We start from the raw sequence: 22,278 nt of genomic DNA on the forward strand, positions 1-22,278 counted from the left end.
GCCACACACTAACACAGGTGATTTCAGTTTTCCACTGATGGAGGCCTGCTCAGGTTCGAGGTGGGCCGGGCTGCGATGGGGATGGGAGGTAACCAGACTCATCTAGAAGAGGTCTGATCAGGAAATAGTCATGGTTCTCACTATTTGGCCATTTTTTAAAGTTTTATTATCTTGGTATCTTCTTATTTACTTCACATATATTTGTTTTGTATATCCTACTTACATGACACAACAACTGTAGTGCTACACTGCACGTTTTTCATGCTGCGTGTGTGTAAGTTCCCCCCAAAGTTCATGAACTACTCCGGCTTGTATGTCTTGCATCTGATGAGTTGAAAGTATACAACACAGTATTTAGATTTAAAACATAAAACAGAATGGAATATTTGTGACCTTACATCACCCTCCTAATAATATTTATTTTGATTCACAAAATCCAAATCATCCTCCAGATCCACACCAGATTTCCCCTCAATAGAACTCTTTCGGATTTCTTTTCATCAAGATCTCTACATTATTTCTTTAGAAATTCACCAAAATATCAAAATGTTAAACACAGTGAGAAAGAATTCCTGGATGTGCACCAGTTTAATGGATCTTCCCTCACACATATCACATCCTTCCACCTAGTTTTGTAGTTTTTGCTTAACCTTGCTTGACGGGTGAAATCATAACCTCCTTGGCAGAGGTTACAAAATGAATTTCATTACACTGCAGCAGGATTTATTTCTAAACGCTCTTTTTCAATTCAGCAGCATCGCACAGTCAATTCTTATTATGTCTTTTTTACTGGTACTTTGAGGAGTAACAGGGACAACTTTGAAAGTCTGAGTTTAATTTGACTCCACTTGCCAAGATGAAAATGATCTTTAAACTATTAACAACACAACATGAAAAACTCAACATAAGAACTTAAGAATTTTCTATCGAGTTCCCCTTTCCGTTTCTTCTTCCAGAATTCTTTTCTAATGGAAAAAAGAGAATAAATATGAGAAAAAATGCTCAAGTTCTTCATCTCAAACATAATTTTATTAAAATTATTATTTTGTTTTGGAAATGTTAAAAATTAAATATATCCAATCCAAACATGGATTTTTTAAATGTCCTCATGCAGGAACTTACTTAATCACTCACTATCACCTTGATCAAACATCTGATCTCCAGACGTTTTATTCAATTATTTTAATTAACACTTTAATTTTAGGATTATATAACATCTATCTATTCAAAATTACAATTACATCAAATGTTATGTGAACTGTATCTCCCTCTGCTGGCAATTGAGAGAAATTTAAGGAAGGTGCTCTGATCCTTTCTATGAGGCACATTTGAGTTTAATCCTGTGATGAAATCTCTTTCTTTTAACCTGCACCTGAAACCAAAAACTTAAACATAAAACATCACATATTGTTCCCACAGTGACAGATAATCAATAAATCAATTAAACTGTATTTGTATAGCACCTTCCATACAGGCAGGTGCAGTTCAAAGTGCTTCACAATTGACTGATGAGCCAAGAATAGACAAAACAGATAAAATGCTGACAATTAAATACCATAATAGATATTTTGAAAGCTATGATAATATATTATAACAAATTTCAAAAGTACAATATATAGAATAAATAAAAGTCAACAAAATGGGACAAAAACTCACACTAAAGATATTAACGGACGGATAAAAAAGTAAGATTAGTGCTCTTATTGAAGCAGATCTCTAAGAAATTAATCACATTTTCCAACTGAGAGAATATAAAAGGTAATGAAGACGCGCTGACCAGAAATCCAGTTGTTCACTTTAATGGTTTGTGGTGTGAACTTTACTAGTGTGTTCATGAGTGTGAGAGACAGCCTTGGTCCAGTGTGCCCCTGTAACTCTACCCCTCAGGCCCCTCGGTGCTGAAATGTGCTAACAACTGTAAACTGGTGTCCTTTTCCCCATCTAACCTTGTGCCTGTGGGAGTGCGGAGACACAGTGCGTCTGCGTGTAGGATTTTTTTACTCGATGTGTATAAAACCAAATAGTCTGCAGCCCTGTGTCTGAATTGACTGTACATGTCTTGACATAATTTTACATGGGCTCCAGGTGGCCTGTGTGGTGGGTGGCTGCTCTCTGCAGACACATGCAGACTAACATCTACTTCTGAATTTCTGCATGTGCCTGTCACTGTTGTCTCTTGACATTTTTCCATACATTGCTCTGTTTTTCTCAGCTTCTGATGTTTCTCTCAACATTGCTGCACCATAGGTGTGAGGTTTATCTGTTTGCCCTCCTTCATTTTCTGGTGCAGAGCGTGGCCGTCGAGCACGTCGCACCAGCGGAGAACTTTCGTGGAGTTGAGGCTTTCGTTAAAATAAAGGCCCAAAAACAGTTATTGACACATGCTCGAGTGTTTGCTTTGTTGGTTTCCATCTCCTGATGGGTGGTCCTCCATGAGAGACAGTGGAACTCTGTGCCACAAATCACCTTTTCACAGGTCGGCGTTTCTCCTCTCTCTTTCACTGCACCTCACTTTCATTCCTTATTCCTTCATTGACATTTGACTCCCTTTCCTTCGCTCCTCGCCTCCGACTCTCTGCTCTCTCCTTCCCCTGCCCTCACTTATTGAGGTCTGCCACGATTAGCTGCTGGAATCTCCTGCTCCAGCTTTGTTTTCACACAGGGCTGAGAGTGTGAGGGAGAGAGGGCGGGAGGAGATAGGAGGATGTCGAGGAGGGTAGGTGATAGAAGCAATGTGTTTGCGGTCTCTATTTCCGAAATGTCCTTCGCATTGCCTTATGGGTGTAAGGGTATGTTGTTTGCCTACGCAGCTACTGGAATCTTTTCGGACTCATGAGAACAACTGAGGATTGTTGGGATCATTTTTTGTTTTATTGCATGTGAAGAGTTCTTGCCACTTTCATGCTGCGGGAAGGAGTTGACACAAGAAACGGTCCCGACTCAGTTTGCCTGCAGAGGTTCAGAGTTTGGACTCCCTCAGTACAAGTAACAGGACTAGAAGAGCAGTCAATGTGGCACACAGGTAAGAAATCAAACCTATCTAATTCTACTGTGTCTGTCGGCTTCTATTTCAAATGATCTGGCATTGTCCTTTCTGGGGAGCAAGAAGTACTTCCACTACAATTTTTGTGGTGATTGTTTGATTTCTTGATGTTATAAATATGCCTCGGCGCAGCACAAACAACTTTATTTCAATGAATGATTAGATAAATGCATGTACATGTATGTAAGTGACTGATCTTAACTCTCAGCTTGAATATGTACACGACATGAGCCTGTGGAGCTGAAGACGGTCCTGACAGCTCCACCTGTCCTCTACTGCCATCTCATCTAGACTGAACATATACACTTTTGAGCAGAGCTGCTAGCATCTTGTGTGTGAGTGTGTGTTGTTGGTTTGTGCGCCCTTTTTAGTTGTTTGTTCAAAATAAGGTAGAAAATTAGACGCTGTTTGATGAGACTATATGTTTTGTCGCAGGGGTTGTGATTGATCCTTTTTCATTTCATCCATCCGCCACGTAAGTCTAGGCTGAGTTTAAGAAATACACTATGATCTATGGAGAATATAATCAGCCCAAATTGCTATACAATGCACACATCATAATGTAATGACAACTTGCCACGTGTCAGCCTAAAGTATTTAGTCTAGTAGTCGCAGCACAACAGAAATTACTGAAGCAATGCTTCACATCGAGCTCGGTGTGTGATTTCAGTGCCGTTGGAAAGAAGACGTCCTCTCCTCCAGTGCTGGTGTAAAAATGTCAGGCATGTGTGAGAATGTGACAGTCAACATCGACATTCTCCGTCTCTGTAGGAGGCGTGGATTCACAGGACCGGCACACCCACCTGAGTACACACTCCTCACAGACACACAAATCCTAATTATCATCTGTATCTCTCCTCAAATTCAGTTTGGCTCGAAAACTGTGTAGCTCGAAAACTATGTTGCCCAAGCATGAACATAAACATATGAAGCTAGAATGGCACTCAGTAGAACCTTTGCTAAGGCCCAACAGTCTCCCTTACAAAACCAATTTTGAAATCACTAGATCTTTATTTCTATTTGGATATGCACCAAATTTCACACACTCATAAATATCAGTCCCCTTAATGTGTCTGATTTTCTTTTATCTAGATCCGTTACTTATTCTATAAAAGAAATCAAGGAAACTTTTAAAGAATGCCCTTGTCTCGCAAAGTTAAAGAAAGTGAAAAAAAAAAAATCGTTGATCTGTCCTGAGATCTGGATCCGCAACACAATAAAATGGGGTTTTCCCTGAACCAAACCACATCCTTCCACGAAATGTCATGGTAACCTATCCGGTGTATTTTTAATAATCTTTCTTACAAACAAACAGACATTGTCTCTCTGGTGGAGGTAATCAAAATACTGGCTGCTGACACTTAAGGAGAAAAATACTCAGAATCTGGAAAAGAAAAGAAAATTGAGAAAACTATTTGTTTTACAGTTTATTACCATAAAGAAAAATGTCCTCCTTGATTTCTTGTCATTATTTACAACAAGCAATTACATATATATATATATATATATACAAAAAATATATTTATCTTTTTAAATTGTATCTTAGGTATTTTATAGGAAAATCGACTTCTGTTCTCCTCTCTCTCTCTCTCTCTCTCTCTCTCTCTCTCTCTCTCTCTCTCCCTCTCTGTTTCTGAGTGTCCTTAGCCTCTTCTAAGCAACAAAGCAGTTAAAAACACCAAAGGCCTGTGGGTATCCTCATTTTGTCAAGTCTTTCCTCGGGAACAACCAATGCACAGGATATATACTGTTCAGCTTGGTCACATTTCCTGCACATATCCTCGCCTGATCAATAGTCTAAATTTAGTGAGATGATTATCCCTCACATTTGCAAACTGATATGCTGAACCGTCAGACTTGCAGGCTCAGGCAGGTTCAAGGGGAATGCAAAGGTCTTTCTGTTCGTACTTGGTTGACTTCTGCGCTACGTGCATGTTCTTAATGAAGCCAGGAAATGGGATGTGTGTCATTATTTCATATATTATTGATTATTAGCTTCACCAAGGATTGTATATATTTTCACCCCTGTCCGTTTGCTTGTTGGTTTATTTGTTTAGCGAGCAAGGTTACGCAAAAACAACTGAAGGGACTAGGACATTTTCTTTTCCCCACTTTTTTTAACATTGAAAAATCAGGCATGTTTAGGGGACTGGTATTTATGAGTGTGTGCATTTTGGTTCCAAATAAAAGTCTGTATTTAGTGAGTTTAAATGTGGTTTCACAAGGGGACTATTTTAACGTTTGCACTCTACTCAGGGCCATTCTAGCTCTCCTTCAAGTAACACAGTATATTTGAATCATATTTGATAGTCTAATAAGCTCCAGTAAATGCTTTGCCACGTTGTGAGAGGAGGAACAAGTATGCTGCCTGACAGTTGCCTGGCCCCCTCACCTTTGACCTTCGAAGGCAGTCTCTAAATTCACCACCACGGTGCCAGGACACACCCAAAGAATGATACGTGACCTCGGTGCGGACTCCGTATCAACACAAATTCTTTTCATTACATAATGCACGCAGACTCTAGAAGAAGCAAAAAAGAGTGAACAAAAATTTCTAGAAACTCCTGCAGGCCATGGACCACGAAATGAAATATGAGCAGAATTTATGATCAACCAAAGCTGCATTCTGACACTTGCCTTTGAGCTGCTGAAGTGACGTGAGTTAGAGTCTGTCTGGCATTTTTCACTGAGTGTAGATTTATCGTGTGTTTCCCTCCCTACAGGACTGGATGAAAAAGACAGATTATAGCATTATATGATTGGTGGCATCTGATGTGCTCGCTCCCTCAGGTGTGATAAACCCTCACAGACTATTACTGTGCATCGTCTTTACATGTCCCTTCACATTTGACCTGCTGCACTCGGGCCGTGTGCACTTTGCCTAATTCACAATTCTGCAGATAAAAACATTTCCAGTAACAATATTGGCAACGGCAGCTTTGTCAACTTTGTTGTGTCGACTACACAGCTTCCTGCTTGAGTAAGGCGTTTCTGATTCATTCTGACAGGCCATTAATACCACACCAGCTGCCTCACGTCTCTCTGGTTCCCTTATTTACCCATGCGTGTGCTGACATGGCTCTGGGAACATTATAGCCTCTCGTTTTATAAATTTTTCATTACGGAACTTCCCATGTAGTAACAGAGTCACTCAAACTGGAATGCTTCAAGAGATTTTTAATGTTCACTTATGAGGAATAATAATCTTGTGTTGACACGCTTGCTCCAGTAGAGGGCAGCATAGATTAACCAATAATCACTGTGCAGGTTCAGCTTTTGTGTTTGTGTGTGTGGGTGGACAATTGTATTAAAGGTCCAGTGTGTAAGATTTAGGTGAAAGGGATCTGTTGGCAGAAATTGAATATAAAATAATCCTAGTGATGTTGTCACAAGTGTGTTTCATCTAAATTGTACGAATGTTGTTTTCTTTACCCTAGAATGAGCCCTTTATATTTAAATACTTCATATTTACACAGGGAGCGGGTCCTCTCTACGCAGGCCGCCATGTTTTTTACAGTAGCCCAAACTGGACAAACTAAACACCTTTTGAGTTTTTATGACAACTGAAGGTTTCCACTCTCTCTCATGTTTGGAAGGGGAGGGTGAGGTGAGGGGTATTCAGCTGCAAAATGCAACTTCACCACTAGATGTCACTAAATTCTACACACTGAACCTTTAACTACATTATGGGAGCTCACCAACTTTGTCCTCATCCTAAATGGTGGCCCTGATGTGCAAAACAAAATAAAGAGTTGGACAAAACACTACGACAAAACAGAAACTTCAATAAAAAAATATAATAACCTTGCGAGAAACATTTTCGAAATTGCATCCACAGGAATTAAAGGAAATAAAACTCCTATTTACTTTTAGACAATGCTTTGTGACTCAGTTTCCCCTCAGAGGCATTGCATTCGGTATTGCTTAGATGAAGAACACATCACCCCAACTGAACCTGTCTGACTCCATCTCTTTCTCTTATGTATCATCTGTTGTCCCAAAAAATCTTTTTGTGTTGTTATTACTGAAAAACTGTCAGCACTTTACTTTACGTGTCCTTCACGTCTGGATACTATCCTAGTGATTTCTTAAAAACTATAAAAGTAATGATGTAAGCTGATAGTTTTGAATGGAAAAAAGAAACAGTGATTAACCTCCAGTTTATTTACTTTAGTTTTTGGTCAAAGGACTGCAGGTTAGCTGAATATGCAAAATTAGAAAAGCAACCGGCATACATATAAACATATATAGATTATAATAAAAGAAGCATTTGACTGGGGAACTTCTTTACTTATAGTAGGTCCTGGATTACACATTCCCTAAAACCTTTCCTTGGAAATTATTTTGAAATTATGGACCTGCAAGATAAAGCTTCACCTTGTATTCTATTTTTTTCTGTTGCTTTTAAAGTGCCATTTGTAAGTGAAGTACCTCTAGCAATTAAAGTGGATGGCATTATTCATTTAAAATATTCCCCCTTAAGATTTGCCCAGTAAAACCTCCCCATGGAGGTGACAGAGGTCAGCCCATCATCCTCAGTGGCAAACAAAGGAACCTAAACATCCAATTTCCTTCCCTCCTCCCTCTCACTTCCTCCTGTTTCTCCTCATCGCCCCTCAGTTCACATACCTGTCCAAAAGTGACATCTGTCGTCCCCTCTGGTGGCCTTGCCTCCTCTCCTCTGGGCTCTCATCCCTCCTTCTTCTTTCCTATACGGATGATACAGGATCCCCCTGCTCCGATTCCACCCTCTCATCATGACACCCATTAAAGTGGCGCTGGGCCCTGGGCCCCCGTTGGCCCGACAGCACATTAGCACTCGGCCCATTGAACGCCAACAAGGACCGACTCTGAATTATTGATACCAACACAACTAATGAGGAAACCCTATCTCAGCTCTTTTGCTGACACACAAACACACACACACACACACACACATGCACATTGAAGGACTGGCATGCATTGCTGATGACTTTTGTACTATGCTACGTGTCCCATTTTTAAAAACTGCAGACATGATGTGTGTTTGATCCAAGGACTCACTGGGTTGAATTCCTTTTCTAATCTGCCTGTTTGTCCTTTTTTTGTTGGAAGAGGTTTGGCCCACATCTTCCACATCCATCTTAGTTTTATTATATATGACATACGACAAACTACTTCTCTCTTTTTGATCTTGGTTGGTGGTTGTGACTGTAGTATGATTTTTGTGCACCTCACTGTAGCTAAGAGCTGCCATATGCTCTATAATACCAGCAGCTTTTCATCAGTGGATTTTTTTGTTGTGGCCCAAACGTACAATCTGTAGGAACTTGCGTGGGTGTTTATGGACCCCTAAGTCTGCCAGTGTTTACATACAATGGATTAAATGTGTGCAACCGAGCTGCTGTGCAGAGAGGTACTGGAGGTGTCAGCCAGCCTCCTTAGTATTCACTCCAACACCCTGTGACTCACTGCCTCAGCCTGAGAGCGTGAGACGGGGGGGGGGGGGGGGGGTGGAGTTAGAAAAGAATAGAAAAAGAGAAGGAGAGAGCAGGACAAGAGGAGGTACTGTGAACATCAGGCGGCGTTCTGCCCCCCATAGCCCTAGGCTCACGTGTTTGTATCTGTGTGTTTGCAAGCATGCCTGCCCAAGGGGATTAATTTTTTGACAGCTTTGTTAAGCCTTCTCTTAAGCGCCGAGCTTCTCAGTAACATTGTGGCTGTGTGATTTTCAAAAGGTCTCTCACTCGCTCTCTTCCTCGCGCTCTGTAGCTTCCCTGTGATTCCTCTTTACAGGGGGGGGGGGACTAGAGAGAGAAGCAGAGAGTGGCTCTTGGACATGTCAGCAGACGTTGTTTGAGTGGCTTCTCGGCGTGAAGGAAGTGGACCATGAGAAGCTGGCTGTGAAGCCCCCTCTTCAATTAGTGACCGCATTGCTGTGGTCAACAGTTAAATTCTCCCACAGACCTTCCTCTCCTGTGTTTGTGTGTGCAGCTCTGTATTCCATCCTCCCGGTTGTCTCTTCTTGTCACTCCACGTCTCTTCATCCCTCTGTCAGTTTGTATTTAGTTTAATCTCTGCCCCTCCTTCTCCTGCTTCCTCTGCTCTGTCGCTTTCTATTTCATCTCTACTCTCTTGCTTGCCATCCCCCCCCAACACACACACACACACACACACACACACACACACACACACACACACACACACACACACACACACACACACACACACACACACACACACACACTCCCCGCTCCAATCACAGTCTAAATTCCATCCCTTTGACGAACACAGAGGCTGATAAAATGTGTAACCTTGCCTGGGCAGGTTAGGAGATGGAGGGAGAGACAGAGCCACACAGATAAAAGGTTAATCCTTTAACAAGTCCACATACACATGGAGTCAAAGGACAGCGAGGGGGCGGCGTGGCAGACAACAAAATGCAATAAACAGCTCTGACAATCAGGGGAAGGAGGGTGAGGAGAATTGTGTGTGTGTGGGGGGGGGGGAATCGGCATTTTTCAGTCAAGCTCTGTCTCTCCTTCATGACTTCCACTCTGCATGATGACAAGTGTTTGCTGCTGCTCCCATTGGTCGAGGCTGCCACCAATCGGAGCAGAGGCATGTAAGGTGCCTTTAGGTTATACCCAACCCCAAAAACAAGGAGCAGGGAGAGGGAGAGAGAGAAAGAGAGAGAGAGAGAGAGAGCCAGGGTGAGAAAGTGAGTGTGTGTGTGTTTTACTAGAGAGAGCAAAGCAGGCGCCGACTTGACAGAGCACTGAAGACCTTCCCTCTGAAGCTCCCAGTGAGATGATACATCTGAGGGGAAACTGCATGTCAGCTGTTTGCTGGAGACCCCTGCAATTCCTCCTGGCTGCTGTGGAGAAGAAGATATTGGCTGTGTAGCCGCCCCCTGCGATTGGCTGTCACACTTTAGGCTCCCCCTCCTCTCTCTGACTCCCTACTTCTCCCTCTCTCCCTCTCTCTCTCTCTCTCTCTCTATCACTACCCTGTGCTTCTCACCCCCTCCATACTGTCCTCAGGCTTTACCTGAGCCACAACTGCAGAAGCTTTGGACACCCCCCCCCCCCCACTCCTCCACATACACACACACATACACACACTCGCTCTCTCTGTCTCTCTCCCTCACCCACACACAGAAACTGAGCTTTTCACCTGGAGAGGACAGGCGCTAGGGAGGACATGTGCAGCAGCAGCAGCAGCAGTCTCTCCTCACATCCAGTGCTGCCTCTCTGAGTTGCCTCTTTTTGGAGAGTGGGGAGAGAGGAACTCTGAAAAGAGAATTTGGAGCCGTTCTCCCTTGGAAAAAGCAGGAGAGACAGGGGCAGTGAGGGATCTCTTGTCAACCCAGGGACACCAAGGGCAACACACAGCATGATTTTAGGTGAGTTGTGGCTTTTATATTGGGTGGACGGAACTTTTTAAAGGTCGTGTTCTCTCGGTTCACTCGTCCTTATTCTCGACCAGCAGCACCTCTTCATTACTGGTGTGCACTGCTTGGTTTCCATGCCACACAGACATCCGTCACTATTGAGCGCCGGCTGGGATGAACCCTTAAATCATGGTTAGTGGGTGTAATTGCTGTAATAGTGTGCCATTGATGGGGCAGGTGTGAGCGATGACAGGGAAGGTCAAAGTGGACTGTATCATTATGGGCTGTTTGGTCACATGACCAGGCTCCACCATTCTCCCATCCTGCTTGTAGAGCTGTAGTGACAAATATGGCTTCACACCAACGTATTGGTAACCATTGGAATGCAGATGTGTACAAACACTTGATATGGACTTAATCACGCACATATGCCTTTCTTTAGGGAATTTACACCCAGTTTCCATGCACACTTCTCCTCTATCCATCCTAATCGGCGATGAGCAAACAGGTCATCACACAAGTGTCCTATTGTAAAGAAACACAAAAAGATTTGGTCCTCTGCTCGCTGCACTGTACAGCTTTGAGTTATTCTACAGGGTTGCGCTGTTCTGAGTCAGCCGGCGCTTTCTTCTTTAGTATTCCGCTCTCATATTGGCCATGTCTGAGAGAGAGGGGATTCTGTGTGGTCTCTACAAAGTCAGCCTGTAAATTCACACAGACGACGGGAGCTTCGCATCTATGCCTAGTGAAATGACTGATCCTGGATGTATGGATACGATAGCAACAACGTGTGTGTCTGTGTGTGTGTGTGTGTGTGTGTGTGTATGCTCACCAAGCAACGCGTTGTGTGTGTGTCAGCCTGTGAAAGTCTTCTAATTCGTGTAATGTGCCCCGGAGACTTGTGTGTGGCTACCGTGCGTGCATTTGTTTAAAGTGTGTATGTGTTATGGGCTTGGCGAGAGGCCACTTTGTTTTAACGCATGCCTGGGCTGATTCCGGCGCTGCTCCGGCTCCTCTGCTCTCCCGGCAGGCATGTTTTTCAGGCAGACATCTCTAATGATTATAGGGAGTCATGTTGTCAGAGGTGTGTGAGTTTGACGTGTTGAAGAAACTCCCGTGAGCGAAAGGCTCGAAGCAAGTTATCAAAGTTCATGCTGAACAGCGACAGAGGAACTTTTGCACTTTCTCCAGTTTATCCTTTGTTTCATTTCTGTCTGCGATTGTGTTTGTGCCTGGGTTACATTTCCAGGTAATGCGGCCGGTCAAAAGTAAAAACTGTTTCCTCGCTTCAGCCCCAGTTAACATTTAGGCAAGCACTGTCTTGATCAGCTCGCAGATGGTAGAAGCTCTCGTAAATGATTTTTGGTCAGGACATGTTAGTGGCGGCTTTAACCCTGAGCTGCAGCTGTAGCGCGGTAACAAACATTGGGTAATGTCGCTCATCGGAGCAATGGTTTGAGTGTAGGATAGTTATTACACTGGGTCTATTTCAATTGTGGCGGGAGTAATAAAACATGGAATGTGACTTGTGTTGTGCAGTATCATGTTTTCAGCCTCTGCTGTCAGTGTAGCTGCACTGCACGGCAGACATTTACAGCAGCCTGAGTGGTGTTTAAACAGCGATAATGTAGCTGTAGCTCAGAAATGCCAAATCCATATGTTTTTCGTCACTTCTAATGGTGTGAGGAAATCTTTTCTCCACGCACACACAGCTTAAAAAGCTGACACCGGCTCCTCCTTATTATTAAGTTGTCAGCCAGATAGGTATCTTCTATTATTTCTGTCTGAAAATTGAGTTTTTTTCCAGTCTATAACATTCTGCTCTATTTGCATGATGATGTGGCAGCTGAGCGATTTGACATTTCTGGTTTCTTCCCCCTGAAAAGGGTAATGACATTGTAATGACCTTTACAATTCTGGCGCTTGCTAATCTGGACCTCCAATCAGCAAATTTACTGATTCACCTCGCTGATATAAATCTGCAAGGTTGTGATATCGTATCTCTGACAAATGGCGATATATATGTCAGTAAAAAAAATGTAAAGCCCGTGTAATATGAATGGCGTGCTTCTGCCAGCATTCACCGAATGCATCACTAGCTGTGTCTGTGTGGCTAATAGTCGTTTCCTATCCGTTGTTTTGTTTGACCTTGAGCAAACACCCGTTCCTCATGCGGCTCCGTCCTTGATATTGTATTCACAAATCCATGATAACTAGCTGTGTCTGCAATCCGTGGCCCTGGCAGAGGTCTTTGGCCACTGTGATAGTGATGACAGTCCTGATGCTGATAATGGCATGGTGTGGTTGTGCTGTACAGAGTGCTCTACACAAAGCCGCGGGCAGCCAGCTTTGCTCTGCCTGACATGGGCTCTGCACCAAGTTGGGGGTACGGGGCTGCTGCTGCTGTTGTGTGTGTGTGTTTGCCTATTTAACTGTGAGTGTGTGTCATCTGGACAGAGAACAGAGCAAAGCGGAACAATGGTGAGCTGATAGAGAACATGATCACTGGGCTCCTGTAGGTGTAGAACCTCTCGATACACTGTGGCGTCATTGTGGCCAGCCGCCATGTTGAGTGACAAAAAAAAGACTCCGCTTCCAGCTCGCTGACGCCCGGAGGGGAGCTCCTGTAGTAATGTCGTCTCGCTGTCACCCAAAATGCTGCATGATGATTGTCTGACGAGCGTCCGTGGGACACTCCATTCTGTTAGCTCCATCTCAATGTGTTTTGCGAAGCTTCAGTCACAACTGGTTCATGTTATAATGTTGTTCTGCGGCTCATCTGACCTGTCTGTTTGAGTCAGCGATGACCTCCACAGCTCAGGGCCACGCGGTCTCTCTGTCTCTTTGTCTTTGTGTTTGCGGGCCCACTCCGGCCTCATCTGTCTTCATAAAGTGTGTCTCTCAGTTGACCTGTCTGCATAGCTATTGCTCATTCCATTCACCGAGCTCTTCTCCGTCCCCCCCCCCCCCCCCCTCCCCCCTCCCTGTGACTGCCTGCACACGCTCACCTGGCTCTAGAGGTCAGCTCGAACAAACACCTTAGAATATGTCTTTGCGCAGATCAGCAGTTTTTCCCCCCCTCCATTTTCTCTGTGACCGCCTTGCTCTTTTGGTTTATGTCAAACTGACACAGTAATTATAACTTCTTAATGAGCCAGATATTTGGTATGCATAGTACACTGAGTCCCTTTAGGCTTCTTTGCATATCCAAGATATAACTGGAACGCCTCATTGCAGCTTAAACTGGAGGATTCTGCAGTGAAACATGCTAAACAGTCATATGCATTGCTTCTTTCCGATGCTTTGGAAATACCAAGACATCAACAGTCCTAAGTTAACCTTTGAATGATTAATCACTCTGTGATCTCAGTTGGATGTTCTGTTATGTAGGTTAGAACTTAAAAATGGAGTTAGTAGGTAGTTTCTGAAACACTTTTATAGGCGATTGTTTGTTGAAATCCTCTTCACGTACCGATAATCATCGTTACATAAAGTTGTCCTGGCCCACGCAGGACTGTAATAAACACGACCAATCATCTAATTTGGACAAAATGAAATGATTTGCTGGTGTACCGGTCTGTCACTAGCTGACCTGCCTGCCTAGCAGAGAAGACAGCCAGAGGTTAGCGAGCAGGTCACAGAAAAGTCTTCTTCTAGCAGCTGTCAGTCAGTGCGCGCTCATGTGTTTTCGGAGCGTAGCTATGTCACGAGGGCAGTCGGGACGGGTGGGATGTATCAGTGTAGCCTGCTCCTGCTAGCTTTCCCAGGATTACCAACCCTCACTTTAATGTGCATGCTTTACATTTTCCCAACAAGTGGGACACTGGCTTCATATTTCACCACATTGTTTTGCTGAATATCCTGTTTCTCTTCAAGGGGAATATGTTTTTCTGGCAGTGACTCAGTGTAGATGAGCTGGTTCTCTACACTTGACCCAGCTCAGCTTTCAGTACCTCCTCCATGTGGCAAGGGGCTCATTGATAAGACTTATTCCCACAATCATAATTAGAATAGGCCTCATATCTCCGGAGTAACCTAAGATCCAAGATTAATGTGACTCTGTATACTGTGTCTGTGCATGTGTGGATTTATGTATGTGGATGGGTAGAAGAAGAAGAAGTGGCTGCTCTCTTTCTCTTTTCGTGTCTTTCTCTACATCTGTCTCACTCATGGTTTGCAGAAAAATCAGTCCTCAGTCAAAAAGCCACTATAACAGGTCTCTTCTCCTTTGCTTCCTGCCCTCCCCTGCTCTTCTCTATTGCTCCATTTGTTTATGCTGGAGTGACTCTATGTCAGCAGGTTGTCAATATTATTTGTAAGAGACTCTAATAAATAGGCCTGTTATTGGACTGGTGGGAAGACAACCCATTGTGTCTGTGAGTGCATCTGTGTAGTTGTGCGTGCGTGCGTGCGTGCGTGCGTGTGTGTGTGTGTGTGTGTGGGCGATCAGTGTGTGTAGCACTGCAGAGGGGAGGGAGGTGGAGGTGTCTGTTCCTCTTACTCCCACTGCTTCACTGGCGTCACTGCAGTGCCCTCTGTCAATGACCATTCATTAAAAGCAAAGGCCACAGCGACACAAGAGTACGCACGGTTTCAATTTGTGAATTTGAGTGATGAGGCCTTTTCACTTTTCACTTTTTTACTCAGAACACACACTGAATGTAACCATGATGCAGCTCTGCGGTGAACGCATATACATAAAAAATGTGGGCTAAAGTTTACACGCTCACCAGCGCCGGGAACCTGCCACTGCCAGCAGCTCGGTGCTGTTGCTCCGTGAAGCGCAAACAGCACCTGTGCGTGATTATGGTGTCACATTAGTGCATTCACCAAGGAACCCTGGCTGTCTTCTTACTGGGAGTCCTGGGGCTACAAGACACCTGGGAGTTGAAGCCTGGAAAATGTTTTGTATGCTTCAACAGTCGCTCTGATCACAAAGTGGAAAGAGGCACAGATGATTCTTCACACTGCAGCTCTCTGGGGTTTACAAAGTGCCACTGTTGCCTTTATCATGTAGATTATTTATTTTCCATCTCCTTTTCTTTTGTAAGTCTTTGTTTAACTACACTTTTACTCAAAGCCCGAACCTATTGATATGTTGATTGGCAATTACATATTATTTTGATTTATGTTCATGTTCATGCCGAACTTTTGATCTTTGCTTGATTATTAGCAATGCAGTTACGTGTCCACAGCCTCCTTTTACTCCTCATCTTGAGATAGTTAGGACTGAATGTCTCAGTATTCTGTTTAAATACAAATAAAGGTTATTATTTTTGCTGTTATCATAATGATATAACAATCGCACACTTATTCTGTTAAGGAAATTTGGGGACTCAATTTCAACCAGAGCCCGACAATGCATACTGACATAATGTGTATCAGAACCTGACAGATTTTTCAGATATATTGATTGATGTATATATATTTTACAAATCTGGTCTGTAATTAAGAATTATATAAGAATAAAACCTTATTATAAATAACTATGGACAAAGAAAACACAAATAGCCAATGACAACAGAATATCTAGAACTTGAATCAAGAAAAACAATTTTTTCATGTAATTGTAAACATCATTGCACATCTTAGCGATATGGCGGCTGACATTATTGGCAACCAATATATTGATCGGGCTGGTGTTGTACGTGTCATACAAGTGCAGCTATACTATAATGGAGAAACATAGCTTCATAATGACCATGCTTGGCTACTTTTAAAAGGTCAATTGCATTTAAGATTTTCTAAATCAAACACAGCCCTCTGCTGCTACAGTGTTCAGAAAAGAGGGATGTCATCTCCCTCTGTTTTCACATATGAAATACAATTAATGCCGGATCCAGTCTTTGTGTTTTCTCTTTGACATTCACGCTCATCGAAAAATTGTAAAAACAATTTCATCGATGAACTAATGTGATAATTCAGTAACAGTGGTGAGAGGTGCTTCACTAACAATTTCCCGAACAGCAGCCAAGCATAAAAAGGTTGAGCAAAACTAACGTTTGGCGGCGATGGATGTTGCATTAATCATGTCTGCTCTATTTCTGTGTGCTCGGTGGAGAAGATCGGTAACAGAGGAGGGGGAGAGAGAGAGAGAGAGAGAGAAAGGCAGACATAAAATGGAGTGAAAAGTGTCCTCATGAAAGAGAATTACCTCCGTCCAGCTCTGGGGGGAGAGGAAATTCCTCTGAGTGCAGTTGAGATAGGGTTTCACACAAAGACCAAAAGAGAAATCAATTCTCCTTGAGATGCAGCAAGGTCAATTCATAGGGGCATGGCTGTAGAGGAGAAAGCTGAAGGGAAGGAGGAGGAGGAGGAGGTGGAGGAAGAGGAGGAGGAAGTTGATGAAGCAGCCAAAGAATGGGAGAGCGGGGCTGAGTGAATAGTGTAGGAGGAGAGAGACTTAAGGGAGCGTTGAAGGGATAAAGTCGGGGAGGAAATGAGCAAACGGCGAGATGAGGAAGACTAAATATGTGGTGAGCGGGGGGGAGACGATTTTTCGTTTCAAGCCGGCCTATGGGGAGAAATTTATGCTTCCTTACTGACTGGATGCATTGAACTGTAGTCTCTGTGTATCATCTGACTCATGCAGAGGGGAATTGTGAGCAGTGTATCTGACACACTGTCGGGCATGTCATCCTACAGCCCTGTGTGAACTTCACTTATAGCCACAAGGACGTCTCCTCACTCCGTGACCTCATCCACCCAAGTAGCTCGGGCTTTACTAGCACAGGGTTAGCCAGGCACACAGACTCAAGCAATAGTGCTTTTGCTTCCAAGAAGCCTTGAGCTTGCATTTAATCCTTAAAGTTACATGAACAGCTCAAAATAGCTTAAATCTCCAGCCTCGACGCCTTCCCCCAGCCATCAAAATATACTCAGCCATGTGAGTGTTTTAATGGTTTCTGTAACGGCTGATGAGACGCAGAAAGTGCAGGGTGATTAAAAAGGCGGCAGTAGGCTGAGGTCAGACCTGCCCCTTGTGGCATGTTGCCCATTGACGGCGACTGTAAGAGATCTCTTTGGAAATGCTTTAGTTCTGTGTTGGATGAGAGCCGGGGAGCTCTCTCCCTAGCAGGTAGTTACGGGATCCGCGTGGCGCAGGGCTTAGTACAGGCGTCTGGTATGCACACCTGTCTCCACACAGGTTCTTCCCTGAACAAGCGGCCCTACCCCTCAGAGAGGAAGAGAGGGTGGGGAGGAGAAGGGGCTCTGCCAGGACCTGCACCACAGCACCCTGCCCCTGCCTAGGGGCAGTGCGGGGGAGGAGAAAGGGAGGATCAGGAGGGTGAGCTGCCAGAGGTGCGGATTAGAAGGCTGTAAGGGACACAGGGGTAATGTGGTATCTGAGGTCATCCGTTTAAAGTATGTTACTAAGTCTCTACCTTGTGGCTGGTGTCACATTTAGAACCTTGATTTCTTTTTAAGATCAACACATTTATTTGATTTATTTTCTTATAATTGGTGGATAAAAATTAAAGCATTGGATGTTAACCAGGACTGAATTCTCCAATCTCCAATCTCCTGCTGACAGCTTCTCCATGCAGCGTCTGTTATCGGATACACGGATGAATATACTCCTTCTTATATGCTCAACACAGCTCTCAGCTAACACAGGGGCTGTTAACGTGGTTCAAGAGCACACTGATGAAATGTAACACATGGATACGCAGAGAGGAAGGATGGAAACAAGCATTTCCATTTAATTAGCACAGTCAGGATCGGTGCAAATGGCCCGGACGAGACAGGACGAAGCGACTTCACATTGTGTTCTTCACAACTGAATAATGTTGGTTAATGTTTGGGCTTGTAATTGGTTTGCTTATTAATTTAGCATCAGGGTTTTGACAGCGTGTCAAAGCACAGCAGTAACGAGCACATATATATGATCACAGCAGTGTTTCGGCCTCCACCCTAAATCTTCTCATATATATATAATAGCTTGTGTAAATGTGAGGGATGTGAGGGATTGATACAGTAGCACCGAAGATGTTTTTTGTCTCTGTGCTGCGGCAATAATCACCAGCCAGCCACTGCCACAAATCTTCATTAAAGGATTAGCCGGCAGGGAGACAGCTTGTGTTCCTTTGCTTTTACTGGTGGCTGTGAATCCAGTGCTTTCAGCCCTGGTCTCTCGCCTTCCTGTCACCTGTCACTGCAGCTCACCTGAGAATCTCACACTCACACCACATGCACACCGACTCTCTATTTGTGCCTTTGTCTTTGCCTCACTCTTTACCCTCCTCTTCTCATCTCATCTCATTCTATCTCTGTTTTTGTCCCGCATATGTTTAAATCTGCATCTACATCATGCTCACAGATCCTGTCAGTTTGTTCCCTTGAGGTGCATCAGCAGCCCGGTGGGCACTCATACTCAAGACAGAACAAATTAAGGTCACAGCAGGGAGAGCCGAGGTAGTGAAGGACAACATGATCTGCCAAGTATATCTGTGTGTAATGTGCATATATATATATATATATATATTTATATATTTGCCTCTTGCGACCTTTAATCATTGGCATGACTCCAAAGAGATCTACTGTCAAATGACTCTGGTCCTGTTCAAAGGAAAACTGACCCTCATTGCACCATTTTGCAGGATAAAAGGGGCCAGCCCCCGTCTTTGAATTCAGGCTCGAAAAACAGAGTGATGAATGCTCTTTTGAAGGCTCTTTGATATCACCTGATGAAGACCACAGGATTAAATTCCCTCTTGTTCCTGCTGGGAGCGTTGTGACTGTTGTCGGCCCATCAGTGCTCCTCTGATACCCGAGGGCTCCTGTTCACACACCTTGGTGGTGACCATACACAGAAGCCATGGACACACTGCTGAAGCAAACTGTTTGTCTCTTTGTTGTCTATGGATAGAAAGACTAAGGCTATATGTTAAAGTCTGGTCCCGATGGGGTCCAGAGGCCTCATCGCTGCCATCCTGAGCCTCAGACCTCCCCTGAAGGGCAGTATCGTATTCTGCCTGACTGTGCGCGCCTGTGTAATCCATAGCTGCAGGGAGGGTGACCTTCACAGCAGGCAGCCTCACAGCAGCCTGCGACACAGGCACTCAGGGAAGAGGACAGGCTGGACACAGGGGCAGGACACGGCAGTTCTCTGCACGTCTGCATGTGATTCTCTTTCTCGTGCAACTGCCATAATGAATATTTAACTCTTCTTTTCCTAAAGGCTGTTTTAAAAAAAAGAAACACATTCATTTAATCTTCTTTAGTGATTCCCATTTTTTTATATCATTCGAACAAGGTTGGACTTGAAACATCTTTATATCTATCATTTCATGTGCTGCAGGATCTAATGGAGTAAAGCAAATCAAAAAAACAACTAATACTGACTCATTTCTGGCTTTTATCTGCAATTGGAATGGATACAATTGGCATTTACTCCCAGGTTAAATGACTCTGCAGTAGACTCAGGTTTTTATCGACTCCAGCTCAGATCAGCAGTGATGAAAACGTGACACCCAGGTGAACACGCAAATTTGGCAAGACAGCGAGGCGAGAGCGCTCCTCAATTATTGCCGCATTTGTGACGTCAAACATGACCAACCGGGCGAGAGGCAGTGGGAAAGGAGCCAATCACTTTAAGCGGGTGAATCCGTGTTTAGAAAACCTGTGTATAACTGCAACTTTTGGTGTAAAATATTTATCAGTGAAAGTCCCATCGTTGGCCATTAAACCATATCCTGCGGTTCGCTGTTTGTCTTGGAGAAAGATGCTGTTTGCTATTTTTTCAATGATGGCTGTGTGCATCCAGTGCACCCTGCTGCCTGAAGTAACGGTGAGACCAGAGGCAGAAAAAGTTATTGACAGTTGTGTGAGTAGATGACGCAGCCAAATAAGTCCCCGCTCATGAATGATGCATGTCCCCACCGGCTCTGATGGAGAAAGAGAGCAAAGCTGGATGACAGCTGGGGTGCTGTGTGTGCATGGTGCAGAACAAGGTAAGACTCTTTATGGTACAGTCCACCACTCTCTCTCCCTCTCTCCGTCTTTCTCTCTCCCTCCTTTTTCTTTCTTTTACTCCCTCCGTCAAATGCACACAATTTAAGGGCTTCTCGGTGGAGATGTTCCTCCCTTGGGTCTGCATTGCCACACAGTGACCTCAAAATGGTCTCCTCAAATGCTCCGTCTCTCCCTCCCTGCCGTTCCTCCGTAGCTTCTCCCCCTTGCTCTGGCATCCTTTGACTCCCTCTCTCTCTTTCTCTGTCTCTCTTTTAGCATCTCCATCTCACTGAGCCCCCTCTATTTTCGTCAGAAACAATCACTGTATTTTCCGTCTCACTGCCCCGTGCTGCCGCAGTCTGAGACTCTGATAGCAGGAGAGAGGAAAAGAGGGATGAGAGTAAAAGGGGGGGGGGGGGGGGGGGGGGGGGCGCGTGGGACGTGCAACACGCAGTCAGGAACGGGAAAGGCAACATAACGGTTTGTTGTCATCGGCACTGTAGCGTCACATCTGTCTGTCCTTTTAGCAGCGCACCAGACTGTGTGGGTGAGCTGTTTGTCGGTGGCGTGAGGCCACTGACACCACAGTGACACCACAGTGACAGTGGCTAAAAGCACGCATGCACACAGACTTGTAAAAGCCTGCAAACTGCATATGCAGACTTCATCCTCGCTGCTGAGGGGAGACACTTTAAGTTGCTGCCACGATGCTTATGCTGATTTGGCTTTGAGTGCTAGCGTACCCAGAATAAGAGCTCCCTCCACAAGTAAGGCCGGGAATATAAATTATATCCGAGACATTAAGACATCCTTGCCATAGCTGTGGTCAAATCTAAAATAGCTCCAACAATAACAGTTGCAGCCTTTGATTTACACATGTCAAGTGTTTCAGAATAGAAGCAACTGGGCAAACAGGGAGGGGTGAGATGGAAGCGAACACTGCAGTCTGCGTTTTTTCCTGTGGCTGTTTGTATTGTTGCAGATATAAACCAGTGTCGCAGCTGATCCAGTTTTGACACATTCACAAACATGCACACACACACACACACACACACACACACACACACATATATACATATGTCAGCATTGGCCTGAGGGATTGCATCAATATTCATTGGATCTGAAATTCTGACTTGTCCCATTTGCTTGGTCCAAGACAGACAAGGGAGGGTATTACTTGGAGGATAATTGCTGGTGATAAACTACCTCTTCAGACACTGCTACATTGATTTGGACAGAGCATTTGCGTAAGGGAAAGTAACAGTGATAGATTTCAACACTTTGCAGATGGACCCGGCGAGCATTTGAATAAAACATTGCGTATGCACAACATTGTTGGGGAAAGCCATTAACGCGCCGATTAGTTAGAAAGTGGCTAATGCAGACAGCCGGTGTGTAAAGCTGTGTGTCTGTACAGCACTCAAACAAACACATCAATCTGACTAACAGTGTGTGTCAACATGCTCCATGATTACCATTCTAATCCCATAGCAGCTCACAGGAGACCACAGGAGATCATTACCGGCAGACAATAGACCCATACGCACATGTGGAGTTCATTTTCCCACAAACGCTGATATTCTCCATTTTACAGACCATTTGTAAAATTGTGTTTTTGACAATCAGCATAATGTAAATGGCTGCTGAAACTCCTGTTGTGCTTTGCTCTCACATGTACACACCCACACACGCACACTCACACACACACACACACACAAACAATGCATCTCAGCAGTAGCTATTCAGGCACCAATTTTATAGCACTTCAGCAGTAATGTCATGTAAATGTATTGTGAGTGTTGGAGATTTCATGGTGTGTTAGTGGAGCAAGCAGCGCCTGGAGGGTAGGGAGGGGGACTGTGATGTGTGTGTGTGTGCATGTGTTCATGAATGTGTGTGTGTGTGTGTG

General features: G+C 44.2%; 1 protein-coding gene across 1 annotated transcript in view; it reads left to right on the plus strand.

Annotated features, from left to right (window-relative positions):
- The first annotated feature begins 9,719 nt into the window (after positions 1–9,719).
- Positions 9,720–22,278, plus strand: part of znf385a (zinc finger protein 385A) — a 54,918-nt gene continuing 42,359 nt past the window's right edge. Inside the window, exon 1 of the mRNA XM_034591234.1 lies at positions 9,720–10,427. Within this exon, the coding sequence (XP_034447125.1) occupies positions 10,418–10,427 (10 nt within the window). The 5' untranslated portion in view covers positions 9,720–10,417. The remainder of the gene's footprint in view (positions 10,428–22,278) is intronic.

This window comes from Hippoglossus hippoglossus, chromosome 7, assembly GCF_009819705.1.
Source record: "Hippoglossus hippoglossus isolate fHipHip1 chromosome 7, fHipHip1.pri, whole genome shotgun sequence".
Lineage (NCBI taxonomy): Eukaryota > Metazoa > Chordata > Actinopteri > Pleuronectiformes > Pleuronectidae > Hippoglossus > Hippoglossus hippoglossus.